Source organism: Leopardus geoffroyi, chromosome A1, assembly GCF_018350155.1.
Source record: "Leopardus geoffroyi isolate Oge1 chromosome A1, O.geoffroyi_Oge1_pat1.0, whole genome shotgun sequence".
Taxonomy (NCBI): domain Eukaryota; kingdom Metazoa; phylum Chordata; class Mammalia; order Carnivora; family Felidae; genus Leopardus; species Leopardus geoffroyi.
Window position 1 is genome coordinate 47,534,511 of NC_059326.1, and position 18,591 is coordinate 47,553,101.

General features: G+C 35.8%; 1 protein-coding gene across 4 annotated transcripts in view; it reads left to right on the forward strand.

Moving 5' to 3' along the window:
* Nucleotides 1–18,591, forward strand: part of PIBF1 (progesterone immunomodulatory binding factor 1) — a 201,800-nt gene that overhangs the window by 32,847 nt on the left and 150,362 nt on the right. For all 4 annotated transcript variants that reach the window (XM_045478783.1, XM_045478797.1, XM_045478805.1 and 1 more), the window contains exons 6-9: nucleotides 5,498–5,631; nucleotides 11,541–11,649; nucleotides 11,913–12,094; nucleotides 13,246–13,371. In XM_045478783.1, coding sequence (XP_045334739.1) covers nucleotides 5,498–5,631; nucleotides 11,541–11,649; nucleotides 11,913–12,094; nucleotides 13,246–13,371 — 551 coding nt within the window. The remainder of the gene's footprint in view (nucleotides 1–5,497; nucleotides 5,632–11,540; nucleotides 11,650–11,912; nucleotides 12,095–13,245; nucleotides 13,372–18,591) is intronic.

An 18,591-nucleotide genomic window follows, 5' to 3' on the forward strand; every position in this document is an offset into this window, starting at 1 on the left:
GCCCAGAGCCTGGAGCCTGCTTTGGATTCTGTGTGTGTGTCTCTCTCTGCTTCTCCCCAACTCGTGCTCTCTCTCTCTCTGTCTCTCAAAAATAAATAAACATTAAAAAAATAATAAAATGCTTGGGGTGCCTAGGTGGCTCAGTCGGTTGAGTGTCCAACTTCGGCTCAGGTCATGATCTCACAGTCTGTGAGTTTGAGCTCCGCGTTGGGCTCTGTGCTGACAGCTCAGAGCCTAGAGCCTGCTTCGGATTCTGTGTCTTCCTCTCTGTCTGCCCCTCCCCCGCTCATCCTCTGTCTCTCTCTCAAAAATAAATAAACATTAAAAAAAAAATAAAAAATAAAAAAATAATAAAATGCTTAGCTGCTGTTTTTAGAAAGGGCATCTCATTACAAATTTGGAAGTTCTAATAGTTGATAAATTTGCCAAAACATTACATAATATAACATTTTCAGTTTCTAATGTCAAACAAACTGTAGAGAGATACATAGAGTAAAAAAAGTGAGTCTCTTCACTACCCACTTTCATCCTGCTCATGCCACTTTGATGTGATTATCACATCTCATGCTTTCCATTCCTATTTTTCAGGCACCCTTGAAGAACTTCTCCCCAGTTAACATTTTCCTGTTTGAAGCCTCTTATTTCACCTAAAAAAAAAATTGTTTTAATGTTTACTTATTTTTTGAGAGAGAGAGAGAGAGAGAGAGAGAGAAATAGAGACAGAGTATGAGCAGAGGAGGGACAGAGAGAGAGGGAGACACAGAATCTGAAGCAGGCTCCAGGCTCTGAGCTGTCAGCACAGAGCCCGATGCGGGGCTCGGACCCACGAACTGTGAGATCATAACCTGAACTGAAGTCAGACACTCAACTGACTGAGCCACCCAAGTGCCCCTGTTTCACTTTTTAAATGTGTGTAACCTACATAAAAAAAGTCTTAATTGAATTTTTACAAAATGAATACATCCACCACCCAAATCAAGAATAAAAGCTCCTTTTGTGCTGTCTCAAAATTCCGCATATATGTTGCATATATATTATTGTTTCAGAAGGTGTGTTTTATTTGCAGATTTATGATAGTATTCTGTAATTTCACTTGGAAAACTGATAATGTATTAAATACTTTTAAAGTCATTTTTTCTACATCTGAAACTATTTTAAATGCTAGTGATACATGGTCCATTTATATTTCAACATTAGTTCCTTTTGCGAACATTTCTAGTATAACTACTATGAAAGGTTACTTGGTGTACAGAGATAAAGCAGGTCTTCAAGGAAACCCACGTCTTAGGTGGGTGTGAGGAAGGATGAGGGTTATAGGAAAGAGAAGAAAACATGCAATTACAATAACATTTACTTTTTTCAGTCTGGAGATAGCCTTCTATTACTTCCTCATATGAATAATATAGAAGAGGAAAAAGATAACATTAATCCTGGCAGTCAAAATCAGTTCCATTTTAGATATGTAGAAACCTGTCAAACAGTTTAAATCTTCTCAGTGACTTGGACTGTTCTTATTTTTCCCATATAACTTTTTTTTCTTTATTATAAAAGGAAATTGAGACACTGTTAACTGGTTTACTGTAACATGGAAATTCTCTCTTAGGGTTTGATGACTGGAAATTTTATGTGTGCCCCTTTATGTTTGAAAATATTGTTTACTTCTTTTGCTTTAGTCACTTCAATGTCCTCTTTTGCTCCTTTCCACAGACATTAATTGCAAACTCTAGTATAATAGGCAGAGTACTAGGTACTAGGATTATGGAAAACCTCCTTAAATTTTTTCTTATGATGTAGAAGGCAAGTAATGGCTGCTCATAGCACATATGATAGGGTTTCTGACAGAAAGAACCAGGTGCTATGGAAAAATATAAGACAAACATCAAACTCAGATTTGGGGCTTGAGTCTTCCCAAATAAGTTGATGTTGAGTTCAAAACAGGGAAGGATGTATAGGGATGATACAAAGTAATCTTTCCTATTCTCTTTAGCCTTCACCTGGAAGTTGTACACAGTCATAGCATGTAATACCCTTTATTTCTGTGAATACTCCCTCAGGTGCCTTCTGCTCTTTGTCCTCTGGCCACCCTTTAAATGTTCCTATTCCTCCAGGATTCTGTTTGGTCTTTGTGCAGTTTTTAAAGTTGAGCTATTAATTTGGCTCGAATCTCTCTGGAAGCCAAAGTAAAATTGAAGTACTATATTAATTTATAGTTAATGATTATATACTATTTTTAGCCACTTTTGTAAGCACTATAGATGTATTACTTGATATAGTCAACACTCTGTGAGGTAGATGAGGACTCTGAACATGAGAGGTAAACCTGCCCAAAGTCTTAACTGCAGGTAATTCGGTTCTAGACATGTGAATTCTGGAGCTTGCCTTCCCAACTGTCATACTATACACTGTTCCACAGCAGCTACATGATTAATAGCATTTAGAAGGATAAAGCATTCTTCAGGGGAACTGAAGTATCTTCTGGGATTTAGGCCTAAAATGATGTATGTGATAATCCGTAGGGGATATGATAGAGTATCTTCAGTTATGATCCTATCATAAATACTATAGTAACATTCCAGTCTTAGGAGGAGCTTCTCAGTATAAGAACATAATATTATACCAAAACAAAACACACACCATGATAGTTTTTCCATAATGCATTTCTCAGACAGCCCTTGGATAGAAATTTGGGAGCTAACATTTCAAAGTTATGTTTAATAGTTTGAAAAGGACAAAAGCAGAGTATCTTACTCATCTTTGTGTACAGAGCCTCATCTAGGAATAGTCATATAGAAATAATTCAGTCAGTATTTGTGGAATGAATGTGGCCACGCTTACCTGGTCTGCTACTAAAGAATGACTTGGAACAGGATGCATTAATCATGACAGGTTCTGGGGGTGGAGTTGACAGTCGCTGGCAAGATTCTGATAAGGGCAGAAATAAGGAGGAACTCTGTCTCTGTGTCTTGTTTTTCCTCTCATTTCCATATTCATTTATTTCCTAATTTATTCAAAAGCGTTCATTTGATTTTTCCTGTATACTAAAAGCCTTGTAAAGTGATGGCGATCCAGTGGTGAATAAGACAAAGCCCTGCCCTTAAGACATTTACACTCTGGTGAGGTACATAGAAAACTAATCTGATGCCACAGTGCAGTTGGTGCTCTGGAGGTGGCAAATAAAAGTTCAGATAATATGCAGCTATTTAGGCAGTGAGAACAGGTTAGAGGAAGCATGCCATGTTACAAACTTCAGCTCTTCATTAGGGTTGGAGGGTGATAGGTGAATATGAGAAATGATGAGATAGGAGGTTTGTGGTAAGCCAGGCTAGGTTGTGGTTTTTGACGATGTTCCCTTCTAATAACTGCTCTCCTATAGCGGTCTGGTGGGTGAAAGGAAGATTGACACAGAAGAACTTTCCAAGTGCCACAAAATTCCTTCTTTTGCTGAATACCACCACTGAAACTGCATGACTAATCTCTTCAGTAACTATTTTTCATTGTAGATACTGGATCTTCAGGTGTCTCTTCATCTCTAAGTTGTGAGCTCCTCAAGAACAGCAGCTGTGTTCTATTTCTTTCTGGGTCTTTAGTGTCTAATGGTTACTCAAACAAAAAACAGCCATTTAACATTGGTAGTCATTTTATGTGTCATTCTAGTAACCAAAGCAGTTGCCCTATTTTTTTTCTATGAAAACTAGAGCTCAAGTTTTAAATAAACAAACTTACAACCTACTCTGTCAGTTTAAGATAATTTGTCTTCAAGTAGGGGAAATAAATACTACACAGAAGAATTGAAAAAAAAATTTTTTTAATTTTTTTTTAATGTTTATTTTTGAGAGACAGAGCATGAACGGGGGAGGGGCAGAGTGAGAGGGAGACTGAATCTGAAGCAGGCTCCATGCTCTGAGCTATCTGCACAGAGCCTGATGCAGGGCTCGAACTCACAAGCTGTGAGATCATGAACTGAGCTGAAGTGGGACGCTCAACTGACTGAGCCACCCAGGTGCCCCTGAAATTTTTTTTGTAATTGCAAGGACATTCACAGCATAACAGAAGAATTCATTAAAGAATTTGGTCAACTAAAGCAGGAGGCATCACAATCCAGACTTTAGCCTCTACTACAAAGCTGTAATCATCAAGACAGCATGGTATTGGCACAAAAACAGACACATAGACCAATGGAATAGAATAGAAACCCCAGAATTAGACCCACAAAAGTATGACCAACTAATCTTTGACAAAGCAGGAAAGAATATCCAATGGAAAAAAGACAGTCTCTTTAACAAATGGTGCTGGGAGAACTAGACAGCAACATGCAGAAGAATGAAACTAGAGCACTTTCTTACACCATTCACAAAAATAAACTCAAAATGGATAAAGGACCTGAATGTGAGACAGGAAACCATCAAAACCCTAGAGGAGAAAGCAGGAAAAATAAATCCCTCTGACCTCAGCCGCAGCAATTTCTTACTTGACACATCTGCAAAGGCAAGGGAATTAAAAGCAAAAATGAACTATTGGGACCTCATGAAGATAAAAAGCTTCTGCACTGCAAAGGAAACAATCAACAACACTAAAAGGCAACCAACAGAATGGGAAAAGATATTTGCAAAGGACATATCAGACAAAAGGCTAGTATCCAAAATCTATAAAGAGCTCACCAAACTCCACACCCAAAAAACAAATAATTCAGTGAAGAAATGGGCAGAAAACATGAATAGACACTTCTCTAAAGAAGACATCTGGAAGGCCAAAAGGCACATGAAAAGATGCTCAGTGTCGCTCCTCATCAAGGAAATACAAATCAAAACCACACTCAGATATCACCTCACGCCAGAGTGGTTAAAATGAACACATCAGGAGACTATAGATGTTGGCAAGCATGTGGAGAAATGGGAACCCTCTTGCACTGTTGGTGGGAATGCAAACTGGTGCAACCGCTCTGGAAAACAGTGTGGAGGTTCCTCAAAAAATTAAAAAGAGATCTGCCTTATGACCCAGCAATAGCAGTGCTAGGAATTTACCCAAGGGATACCGGAGTGCTGATGCATAGGGGCACCTGTACCTCAATGTAATACTACATGCCAATGAGAAAGAATGAAATATGGCCTTTTGTAGCAGCGTGGATGGAACTGGAGAGTGTTATGCTAAGTGAAATAAGTCATACAGAGAAAGACAGATACCGTATGTTTTCACTCTTATGTGGATCCTGAGAAACTTAACAGAAGACCATGGGGGAGGGGAAGGAAAATTTTAAAAAAGAGGTTAGAGAGGGAGGGAGCCAAAACATAAGAGACTCTTAAAAACTGAGAACAAACTGAGGGTTGATGGGGGGTGGGAGGGAGGGGAGGATGGGTGATGGGTATTGAGGAGGGCATCTGTTGGGATGAGCACTGGGTGTTGTATAGAAACCAATTTGACAATAAATTTCATATTAAAAAAAAAGAATTTGGTCAACTGTGTTTAGCTTGAAATGTTTTATTATTGTTTTGATTTACAGACTTATGAGGAAGATCGAAGAAATTATTCTGAACTTCAAATTAGATGTCAACGTTTGGCCTTAGAATTAGCTGACACAAAACAGTTAATTCAGCAAGGGGACTACCGTCAAGAAAACTATGGTAAAGTCAAAAAGTAAGTAGTTAAGATGGCTACAGTAGTTCTTTTGTGTGTGTGTGTGTGTGTGTGTGTGTGTGTGTGTGTGTATGCATCAAAGTCACCTGAATTGTTATCATCAACATTGTTAATCCACTTTGTACCTTACTCTTTTTCTGGGTCCCTAGTTTTGAATTTTCCAGAATGTCATAGTTGGAATCATACAATATGGGGCCTTTTAAGACTGACTTCTTTCACTCAGTGATATACATTTAAGTTTCTTCTCTAGGTCTTTTCATGGCTTGATAGCTCATTTCTTTTTGGTGAGTGATATTTCATTGTCTGGACATACCACAGTTTATACATCCGTTCACCTACTAAAGGACATCTTGATTAGTTTCAAGTTTTGTCAGTTATAGCTAAGTCTGCTGTAAACATCCACATCAGGTTTTATGGACATAAGTTTTCAACTCCTTTGGGTAAATACCAAGTAGCACAATTGTATGGTAAGTGTATTTTTAGTTTCGGGGCACCTGGGTGGCTCAGTCGGTTGAGTGTCTGACTTCAGCTCAGGTCATGATCTCATGGTTCGTGGACTCAAGTCATGGGTCAGGCTCTGTGCTGACAGCTCAGAGCCTGGAGTCTGCTTCAGATTCTGTGTCTCCCTCTCTGTCCCTCCCCCACTTGCACTCTGTCTCCCTGTCCCTCTCTTTCAAAAATAAACATTAAAAAAAAAAATTATTTTTAGTTTTGTAAGAAACCACTAAACTTTTTGTCCCAAAGTGGCTCTACCATTTTGCGTTCCACTAGAGGTGAATGAGAGTTCCTGTTGTTCTATGTCTTTGCCAGTATTTGGCATTCTGGATTTTGACCATTCTAATAGGTATTTAGGGGTATCTCACTGTTGTTTTATTTTGCGTTTTTCTGATGACATTTGTTGTGGAACATCGTTTCATGTGCTTATTTGCAATCTGTATCTTCTTTGATAAGGTGTCTATTAAGGTTTTGGCCCATTTTCTAATTGGGTTGTTTGTTTTCTCACTGTTGAGTTCTAAGAGTTCTTTGTATATTTTGGATAACAGTACTCATCAGGTATGCCTTTAGCAAATATTTTCTCTCATTCTATGGCTTGTCTTTTCATTGTCTTGACGTATACCTTATTCTGCATTGCACAAAAAGTATGTGGTTTTGGCAGTTTGTTGGATTTAGATTGTATTTTTATATCCACTTTTATTTTATTTGGAAGTTGCTGCTGTCTTTTAAAATGTAATGTCTTAGAAGGTAGAGACCCAGTGAAGTCCCATGTGTGTAAATATTTTTGAAATCTCACTTGATGATTATTTTTGTTTATGGAACCAATTTAAATACTTCGGTTTTATCTGAAGTTTTTTTAACTATTCTTTTCTGACAAAGGACATATATACCTTCAAAAGATAAAATTTCTTGAGAATATTTGCCAGTGCTACTAAGTAGCTATAGCAGAGAATTTTCCTTTTACTGGAATATACTTTTCTGTTGTTTGTACATTAATGAGCCACTACTTAGCTATGTGTCCCTAGGTACATCTGTTATCATTCTAAACCAAAGTTTTGTCATCCATGAGATGGTGTTGATACTAGTAACTGTACCATAAAAACAAGATCAAGTCAAGGAATATTTATGCAAATATTTATAGATAGAGACATTATTCTAATTGTTCACTGCTGTCTGTACCTGCACCCAAAATGATTCTTGAAATATAGTAGTCACTTAATATTTATTAAACAAATGGACACTTTAAAAATTACATAGCAACATAAATAAATTTCAAAGATCAGATTGGTATTCCTACTTCCAGCATGACTGACATGTTGCGTGTATTATTATGTATGGATAAATGTTAAAATATGGTAATTATTGGAGCTTGAAATCAGTGGCTCTTGAATAAAGCTGGATTTTGAAAGAATCATTTCAAAAGTAAGTAGATTGTGATGGTAAGATAATACTTTGATTTGGTGTTTTGATGTACTCTCTGCCACTATAAAACTGTAGCAGTAATAGATAAAACATGAAAAGAGAAAACTAAAAAGCCAAGTCATCAGAATAATCAGAGTGGCCATGAATTTGAAGGATAAATGAACAAAGATGAGTCATGGTAATTATTGGTAATTGTTGAAGCCAGGTGATGAGAGCAAGGGAGTTCATTATATCATATCTATTTATATATATGTTTTACTTTCTGTAATAAAAACCTAGGAAGGAAAAACATAGCCCTCATCAAAAATATGATAAACATCTTTATGTGCTAGAAATGGAACCGAAAAACAAACAAGCAAGAGGGGCTCAAACTGTGAACTCTTCAGTTCGTTCAATAGGGTGAAGAGATTAAAGAAATGTTCTGATTACAAAAATATAAGAAAAACGGGGGGTGGGGGGGAGGAATCACTCTTGTGTCCCTGATAAATTCTTACACATGTACAAAAGGAAACCGGCATGTGGATGTTAATTATAATTAGATTAAAAGAATTCAGATGCTTTTCAGTAGCAGAATGGGAAATCAGTTATGATTTATTTCTATAATATAATTCAATGTAGCAGTTAAAATCATTAAACTAGATCTGGGTGTATCTATATGGACAAGTCAAACGGAATACTATATTTTAAAAAGCGTATCCATCTTTTTTTAAATTTTTAATTTAAAAAAAAATTTTAAGTTTATTTATTTGGGGGGGGGGGGTGGGAGGGGGGAGAGAGAGAGAGAGAGAGAAAGAGAGAGAGTCCCAAGCAGACTCCACGCTGTCAGTGCAGAGCCCAATGTGGTGCTCAAACTCACAAACCAGGAGATCGTGATCCGAGCCCAAACCAAGAGTCTGATGTCTAACTGATTGAGCCACCCAGGCGCCCTAAATTTTTTTATTTTAAAAAGATGTGTCCACCTTTTTTTTTTAAAGCAATTTCTTACTTTCTGGCATAACATAATTTTCTCAGGTTTATTTTCTAATTTCATTGCCTCAGACCTTCCTCTATGAGTCCTGGTTCCTTTTAGTGAGAAATACTATTTAGAAATTAAGATTTGGGTGCTGGTCATTGATACATTGGTCATTGTTTCTAAGCCCTTTCAGTAAAGAGGTGATTAGAGAGGGAGTTGGGAGGATGGCTTAACACAGTACAGATAAAATCATACCGATACCTCTAATTCCAATTCAGTACCATAGTAGCTAATTGAAGGGGCTTCAACTGTCCAAATATGGTACAACTTGAGTATCAAAATGAATATTAACAGTAATGAATTATAATTTGTTGACTAGAATAAGAATCCTGAGTGCATGCTAATAATAAATAAGAGTTTTTACAGTGGAATGCCAACCAATAAATATATATGCATATTATAATTACCGTTTTGTAACCTCATAATACTATTTGATTCAGAATCATCAGTGGAAGCTAAAACCATTGGGTAAAAGTATATTCAGGAGGAAAATATATATTCTCAAAGTATGTTTCCCACGGATTACTTACTAATCGCAGAGGGCAAAAAAGTACTTTTATATTTGAGTACTTTGGCAGATACCACTTTAAACAGGTGACTAAGGTTATTTTCACCAGTCATAGGACATAATGACATCATGGCTGCTTTGTGTACTAAGGCTTTATGTACTCTATGTGACATACTGAGGACACATTATCACAGGTGTAGTGTTTCGGCCCTAAATGCTTAACCTGAATCTAATTACAGGGAAACATCAGACAAATGAAAATTGAGTGACATAAAACAACTGGCCAAATAGACTTTCTCTGTCTTTTACAACGTTGACTAAGGAACTGCTCAGGGTTAAAGGATACCAAAGATACATGACATCCAAATGCAATGTATAATAATCCATTGGATCCTATACAGGGAAAATGCCAATTGGGACAATTGACAAAATTGGAAAATGGATTATATATTAGATATTGTATTAGGGCTAATTATACTGGGATTATATCAAAGAATTTTTTTAATCTTAGAAAATCCACACCAAATTATTCAGGGATAAAGGGATTTAATGTCTGCATATACCTCTTAAATAGTTAAGGGGAAAAATTGCACATGTGTCTGCGTGTATAGTGATGTATATGTGTATATGCACGTATCTATATTCATTCACATATATGAACAATAGGGAGAGAATAAATATGACAAAGTAATACTCAGTAAATATTACAAAGTAAATATGACAAAATGTTAACATTTGGTGAGTAAGAGTTTTTTGTTTTTTTGTTTTTTAAGTTTATTTATTTATTTTGAAAGAGAGCAAGCAGGGGAGGGACAGAGAGAGGAGGAGAGAGAATCCCAAGCAGGCTCTGCAGTGTCAGAGCCCAACACAGGGCACTGTGGAGCCGAACACAGGACTCAAACTCACAAACCCTTGAGATTGTGACCTGAGCTGAAATCAAGAGCCCAATGCTTAATAGACTGAACCACCCAAGCACCCTGAGTAAAAGTATTAAAAAAACAATATGGAGACACTAAATTTATCGTTGTGTCTAGGGGATGATAAAGGAACAGTGAGGAATATGTAGGACCTTAAGTTTACCGTAGTGTCTTATCTTTTTAAAAAGCAAAATAAAACTTTAATGCAAATGGAGACCAATGTTAACTATTTTCAACTGTGGATAGTGAGGTCATGGATGTTTTGCTATATCGTGTTTTGTACTCATTTTTTACACTGAAAAATCATAGCAAAGGAAGCATGATCATTACCATGTGAGAATACAAACATTTGTTGTAAACGCACAAAACACTTAACGTATACCAAAATATTGATACTATCAGTCATCTTTAGTGAGTTTATGGGTGATCGTTATTTTATAACTTGTGCTTTGCTCACTTTTCTTCAATAAACATGACTTTGTTAACCAAAAGAACAGTGTCTTTCTAAACCAGTTTTGAAAATCTAATGAAAAACAAAAAACAATTCTTAACATCCATCTGCATGGAAATACCAGGTGGGTAGATGAAATCTGTGAAGTACAAAGGAACTGATTCTGACTAGAGAAGATAAATTGAGTTAGGAAGTCTTTATTTCTGCTTACTTTTTAAGATGCCTGTTGTAGGTTTGTTCTAATTCTCGGTTTCACTGTTTGGGGTCAAGAGCTTGTCTGCAAATGGAAATTAGAATCTCTGGGCAATCTTAAACAATTTGTGAATGAAATAGTCACAAGAATCCCTCCTTTTGTATCTGCTATGCAATCTGAGTGATGAATTAGGGGCTTTTTGATGCTAACTGAACTGAAAGCCTAGAGCCACATATAAATTATTTAAAAGTTTGGCTTCAAGATAAGATACCACGGTGTACCTTAGAAGGTATTCTTATGTATTTTACTGGGTAGTGTAGTTTACGTATTTATTTTTTAAAGATAACAAATTTACACTTATATATATGAACAGTCTTAAAACCTTGCTTTGAAAAGCAGACACTTTATTGTTCACAAAATGACACTAAAGCCCCACTGCTGGTATTTCTCTTTGGTTTCCTGAAACATAAATCAGCCCCTTTTTTTGTTGGTTTTTTGTTGTTGTTTTTGGGTTTTGGGGTTTTTTTGGTTGTTTTTTTTTTTCTTTTCTTTTTTTTTTTTTTTTTTTTTGAGAGAGAGAGCACGCACAAGTGAGGGAGGGGCAGAGAGAGACAGAGAGAGAGAGAGAGAGAGAGAGAGAAGCAGGGCTTGCCTGAAGTGGGGCTCGTGCTCACCCAAAGTAGAGCTTGTGTTCACCCAAAGCAGGGCACAAGCTCACCCAATGAGGGGTTCGACTCAGGAATCATGATGTGAGATCATGACATGAGCCCAAGTCAGATGCTTAACAACTGAGCCACCACCCAGTGCCCCCAGCCCATTTTAAATGTTGATTATAAAATTGGATATAAAATGTACCTATGTATTTGAATTTTATTTTAGTAAAAATAAATACGTGTATTTGAATTTTATAGTGAGCGCGATGCCCTTGAACAGGAAATAATTGAGTTAAGGAGAAAACATGAAATACTTGAAGCCTCTCACATAACTCAAGCTAAAGAAAGAAATGAATTATCAAAAGAGGTAAGCTCATAGAGTCATGTGTATTTTATCATACGGTGATTGTGGGCACAGCCCAGGGCAGAATTGTGGGAGCGACATTTTTCCTTTTTGATGTAGTTAACAGAAAAAGGGACTTCAGTAGCTCTGTTTGAATGGGAAATTGCAAAGTAAAAATTAGCTTTTTATGTGGTGAGTGAAAGCATAAGTGAAAGAAAATATTACAGTAAACCCTGAAAAGTAAGACGAAGTTGCTCTGGACACTGTCTGTCTCTGCACATATGTAGGTAACCACCTTACAACAAACTGTTACTTTACTGCAAAAGGATAAAGAGTATCTCAGTCGCCAAAACATGGAGCTTAGTGTTCGCTGTGCCCATGAAGAGGATCGCCTTGAAAGACTTCAGGCTCAACTTGAAGAAACCAAAAAGGCTAGAGAAGAGATGTATGAAAAATATGTAACATCCAGGCAAGATTTACATTATTTTTCACATAAATAGATACAAATTAGCACCATTTTCTCTGAGGGAACTCTTAGCTTGGGGAAGAACAGTGATTTTTTTTTTTTTAATTGGACTATATTAAAATAACAGTTCATTTTGTTTCCTTTTAATATATTCTTATTCTAGTTGACTTTTTCTTAAGACATAGTTTTATTTTCTTCCCAATAGTGAAAAGATTACTTCTTTTGGGTCAGTGTATATATGCTATAATTCTTTTTTTGTTGTTGTTATGACATAACCTTTTTGTCTACAACTAAGATCTCTATGTAAGTGTTTTTTGAAAGAAAAGATGTAAGTATCTTTGTGAAAGGATCTTTTGAAAACAGTCTAATTGTGCAGAGCCTAAGCTGACCTTCTCCTGACTATGTGAAACCTAAGAAGAATGAAGGGACGGCATTGCATACACGCTCTGGAATCAGACTCCTGCATTTTGATCCTGTCTTCTCTCTTCAACTAGATGTATAAGCTATTAGAGTTATAGTATATATATAGTACATATACATGTATGTATGTGTGTGTGTGTATGTATGTGTGTGTATATATATATATATATAGGTATATAGTTATAGTCCTTATAATCCTTGAGATATTTATTTTTATCAGCACATCCAAAACTAAAACAAATTTAAAATTTAATCCTTTAAAACTTCACACATTCATAACTTTTTCCCTAGTCTGTGGAATTTTTCATGTGTTTGTGCTCCTGCTAATGGCCTAGGTAATGCTTTGACTTTGCTCAGAAATCACAGTGGTTGTGGTTGTTGTGCTTTAGAAGGGAAGGTTTTACAGTCAATTAGAGTCATTTTCGTTTTGTTTTTAATTTTGTCTCTCAACATGTACAACACCAGATTATTTTTAAATCAAGGGCATTCCATATACATCAGTTTTCAGGTCTTTAGCCATATGCATTAAAAACTATTAATATGATATTTTTAAGGATGAGCACATTTTATATAGTAATTAAGCCTTTGAGGCAATATATCTAACAACTATGTTTTTCAGATAACATTGTATATAGAACTTACTTGACATAAGATAATAAATCTAACACGAACCGTAAAAGTACGTTTCTTTTACAGAAACAAAATTCATGGATATTATCTTTGACTCCTTGCAGAGACCATTATAAAACAGAATATGAAAATAAACTACATGATGAACTGGAACAAATCAGATTGAAAACTAATCAAGAAATTGATCAACTTCGAAGTGCCTCTCGGGAAATGTATGAACGGGAAAACAGGTATAAAAGAAGTAGGAAATTATTTCTCTTTGAAGCTTATTAAACTATTTCTATGACATCAAATCTAAATAAAATGGAACATTAAAGTTCTAAGGTCTTTGGTAACTACCTCAGAAGAGGGTTTATCAGACCTTAAGTTAAGCCTCTTTACTCAGGTATTCCCATTATCTCTTCATTATCTTGGGAACTTGTCTTTTTGCCTTTAAGGGTTCATATTGAGGACAGAGATGAAAAGGGAATAAGAGATGCCAGTAGTTCTTCCCATAACATGCCAATGATTTCTACAAGAAATTTTTTAAAACTGGAATAATAATATGAAATATTACATATGCCTCATTATCTGCTGGCCCTGACAGATATATTAAATAATCTTGAAGATGAATAATTTTTATTCATTTTAATCACTTTTAGATTAGTATATATACGGTTCTCTTAGTCAGTGATTGGCAGTATTAGGGTGAAATAAATGCTACCTATTTCAACAGTAGTTTTTTTTTTTTTTTTACCATCATTATACTTCATTTTACTATCACTATACTATACTATATTATACTATGATTATACTTCATATGGCTTTTGAAAGTTTATATTTTAGTGGGAAAATTATTTTGAAATTGACTTGTCTCATACTAGTTTATCAGCACTGATTTGAGTGTATGATATTTTGAAGTTTGCCAACAAGCAAGACTTTAAATCAGACTTAATTCTATAATTATCACTGTAACATGTTGTTCTACTAGGAGTATAGTAGCAAAAACTTTGAGGGTTCCTCCCCTCAATTCCAGGCGAAAAAAGCTGGAATTTTACCTACTCTGTTAATGTAGTTGGCCTCTACTAGGGAAAATCTGTAAGAACTACATGTGCAGAATTAGCCTTTGGGTAGAAAACCAGCAAAGATAACTTTTTAAATCGCTGTTAAATTGTTATTTTAATAAAACAGATTGAGAGAGATTTTTATAATAATGTTGAAATCCTTTCGAGCAGTTAAATAATTGGACAACCTCTTGCAAAAAAATGAAACTGGACCACGATCTTACACCGCACATAAAAATTCGTTCAAAATAGATTAAAGACTTGAATGTGAGACCTGAAACCATAAACCTCCTAGAAGAAAACATAGGCAGTAAGCTCCTCAACACCAATCTTGACAATGATTTTTTGAATCTGACAACAAAAGCAAAAAATGGCTTTCCAGTTTTCCCAACACCATTTACTGAAAAGACTCCTTTATTTCTGGGCTTTCCATTCTGTTCCATTTATCTATGTGTCTGTTTTTATGCCAGTGCCATACTATTTTGATTATGTTCATTTTGTAATATAATTTGAAATCAGGGAACATGATGCCTTCAACCTTGTTCTTCTTTCTCAAGATTGCTGTGGCTATTGGGGGATTTTTGTGGTTCTATACAAATTTTAGGATTTTTGTTCTAGTTTAGTGAAAAATGCCATTAGAATTTTTATAGGGATTGCGTTGAATCTATAGCTTGTTTTTGGGTAGTGTGGACACTTTCCCAATCATTCTAATCCATGAGCATGGAGTATCTTTTGATGTATTTGTGTGTTTATTCAGTCAGTCAAAGAGGATATAAACTATATTTTTTAAATGTACATTTAGTAAGTAATTACAAATTAAATACCTGTTTAACCACCATCCAAATCAAGAGTCAGTGTCAGCACCACAAAAATGTCTTTGAGACCCTTTCTGCTTAACTCCTTCCTTCCATAAAGATAACTACTATTCTGATTTTTATACTAATAACTTTCTTGCTTTTTCTTGTACTTTTATTATCTAAATTACCAGTAAATATATATGTCTGAGAAATATAGTTTAGTTTTCATATTATATTAGTGTCACATAAAGGGATCATGCTGTGTGTATTCTTTTGTGGCTATATGTGATTCTTCATGTAACCTTTTTTTAAGATCCATATGCTGTTGCATTTAGCTGTTCATGGTCATAACTAAAGTATGCCATTTTTATGAATTCATGCTTAGGACAACAAGGACATTAGGAGATTAGAGAGAGATGCATACAGAGAGATTAAAGAATGTCAAAACAAATTCTTCCATCTTTTTCAAAATTTTGGTTAGTCCCAGCCCTGTATTGGGTAAAAAGTTTCCTCTACCTTGTGGTCACTTGCTGGTAGGGTTCAAAAGGCAGACCAAAAGAAGAGATATAAGCCTACTATATACCAAGGTTGATGTTAGAAAAGTTTACATTTGAGCTCTCCCAGCACTGTATTCACTTATTTAGCAAACATTTGTTGAGATCCACCATATGCCATAGATACATCAGGGACCTCTGTCTTCATGAAGTTGGTTTTCTAATAGACATAAAGACAGTAGAGAAACAATAATTATAAGTATGATGATAATGGAGAAAATGACAACACAGGATGAGACTATATAGAATCAGGGAAGACGTCACGGCAGAAGAAATACCCATGCTGATACCTGCATGATGACTAAGTGTAAGATGCGGGTTAGGGAAGGGAAAGGAATTGGGCAAGAATGTTCAGCATGTATAAAACCTGGAGATTAGACAATATGAAGCCTTTTGAACAAACTGAAAATAATTCCATATGACTTGAGTGTAGACTGAGTTCTAAGAGATAAAACAGAAGAGGGAAACAGAGGTCCATATCATGTATTTGGATCATTGTCTAAGTAAGACCAATGGGGAACAATGGAAAGATTTTAAGAATATGCATTATATGATCCAATTTTATATAAAAAAGAGATTTCTCTGCAATGTGGAGAGAGTAGAGAAGTAAAGTATATGACCACAGACATAAAGGCCACTTTTTGAGGTTGGTTCTGCTACCAGAATGCGAAATGATAGAACGGGATTATAGCAATAGAGATGGAGAGTAATGGGCCAGATTGAAAGCATTTCTGGGAGGCAGAACCAACAGGATTCAGTGACTAGATTGGATTAGGGAGTGAGAAGATGTTAAGTATGTCATCAAGTTTCTGGATTGGGTAGCTAATGTGAATGGTGATGCAATTTTTAAAATATTAGGGGAAAAAATAAGGCTTTAATAGGAAAACAAGGTAAATTTAGTTTTATGTAAAGTTTTTGTGTAATATAAACAGAAAAATTGACTGTATAAGGTTCTGAATCTCAAGAGAAGGGTCTGGGCAGGAGATAGACCTGTGGCATAGGTGATATTATTTCTGTTTTACACATAAGTACTTTTAGTCCTGTGACTCAATTCTGTTACAGATTTTATAGGCTTTTATTGACTGACTTATTAACCTTAAAATATATGGGATTGTTTCTTTGATAACATGCATAATTATTTCCAGATAACCCACATAGCACATAAACTTTGGTATTACAATCATTTTGAGAATTTCCTGATTCTTCAGTTTTTGTTCTTTTTAAAAATCCTTTAAAATGCATGGCAACATAGATTTAGACAAGTTAGCCCTTATTCTCTAGGATGCTTGATACAGGTAGGTTGGGAAATAGCTGACAGAACTATTTGTAGAAGCATGGAAACAAAAAGCAGGTTTCCTTTTCCCCAATATTGTTCTGCCTCCATATCCACATCAAAATGGATACCACCTAACCAGGAAATTCCTGGGATCCCGGCCTCTGCCCTGGAAGCCCGGGCAGCCACTGTACCCAGAATGACCCCATGGATATTGAAACCAGAGTGGGCATTTGCCACCAGGTGGCGCCAGACTGCAGCCCAGATCCAAATGGATTTGAATTGCACAAGGACCCCTAGCTGTAGGGCTCACCTGTCATTTTTTTAACCTCACAGTAATCCAACTCTGTATTTTATATGGCTGAATCTTTTTGAATCACAGTTTCTTCATTATGGCAGGATTTAACTGTACTTAGAGCTTATGTCTCACTAGTCTTCATAAGGTAAAAATAAATTATAAATTATTTCCTTCGAAATCTCATAATAGGAGTTAAAACAGACGAAGTACTTACACTTGCATGTTTGTACTTAGTCTTTTTACCTCTCCCCCCATAAACATTTTTAGAAGAAAATTAAATAAGATTAAAGAAATATTTTATGGCCTTGGTTTGTTTTCTATACATTGGGGGATATTAAGAGAGTGCCTTTTATTTTCTCCTCTTAGATGTGTAAGAGAAAGATGGAACACATGCCAGCTGATCTTGGCATCTATCCCTGCAGTCATACCAGTAGTTTGTGAAGTGAAGGGGAAGAGAGCACAAGAGACAAAGACTTAAGAAAAGGCAGAAATAAGCAAAGAAAGAACTTGGGTATTTGGATACATCAAAAGTACTGTAGTTGGGATTATAATGTGTATGTATGTATGCTTTGCTCAGTCTGGGAGTTAGGCTTCTTGTCTTCTTCTGTTGCTTTAAAATCTAGTTTGCCGCTGTGGGAAATAGTGAAACTCACTCTGGTGGTGAGATTCTTCTATAAATAACTTCTTGCTTAGTAGGTATTTTGTGACTGAAATGTACAGACCCTCTTATACATTTGGAAGAAAAGCTTTATTCCTGAACAGGGAATATATTATGGAAAAGATTTGGATCAAAAGACTAAACTTAAATTCTGGCTCTGCCAGTAAATCTGCTTAATATCCCTGAAGTTTAATTTACTCTTTTATAAAATGAGCTAATAGTACTGTTTCACAGAGTGATCTGTAAGGTCTGAATGAGATAATGTATATGAAAAGTACATTATAAATTATAAAGCTATGTATAAGTAGTACTTATTCTGATACCTTTTATCTGTAGGCAGTATTTTAAGTTTTTTTCTTTTATCGATTTGTTGACAGTATTAAAATGAAGATCGTATAAAAGTCACTGATAACATTATGAAATTATTATCATTAAAAGGCACTACTATAAAGTATGTAATGAATCTTAAGTATTGGGGCACCTGGGTGGCTCCGTTGGTTAAGCGTTCGACTTCAGCTCAGGTCATGATCTCGTGGTCTGTGAGTTCAAGCCCCATCTTGGGCTCCTGGAGCCTGCTTCGGATTCTGTTTCCCTCTCTCTCTGCCCCTCCCCACTCATCTTCTCTTTCTCTCTCTCTCTCCCTCCCTCCCTCCCTCCCTCTCCCTCTCTCTCTCCCTCTCTCTCTGCCTCCTCTCTCTCCCTCTCTCTCTCAAAAATAAACATTAAAAAAAATAAATAAAAAAATCTTAAGTATTGATCTCCATAGCATTGAACCATTTTCCTTAAGTGGCATGATACAGACATGCAGGTCTGCATGCCCTTTGTTT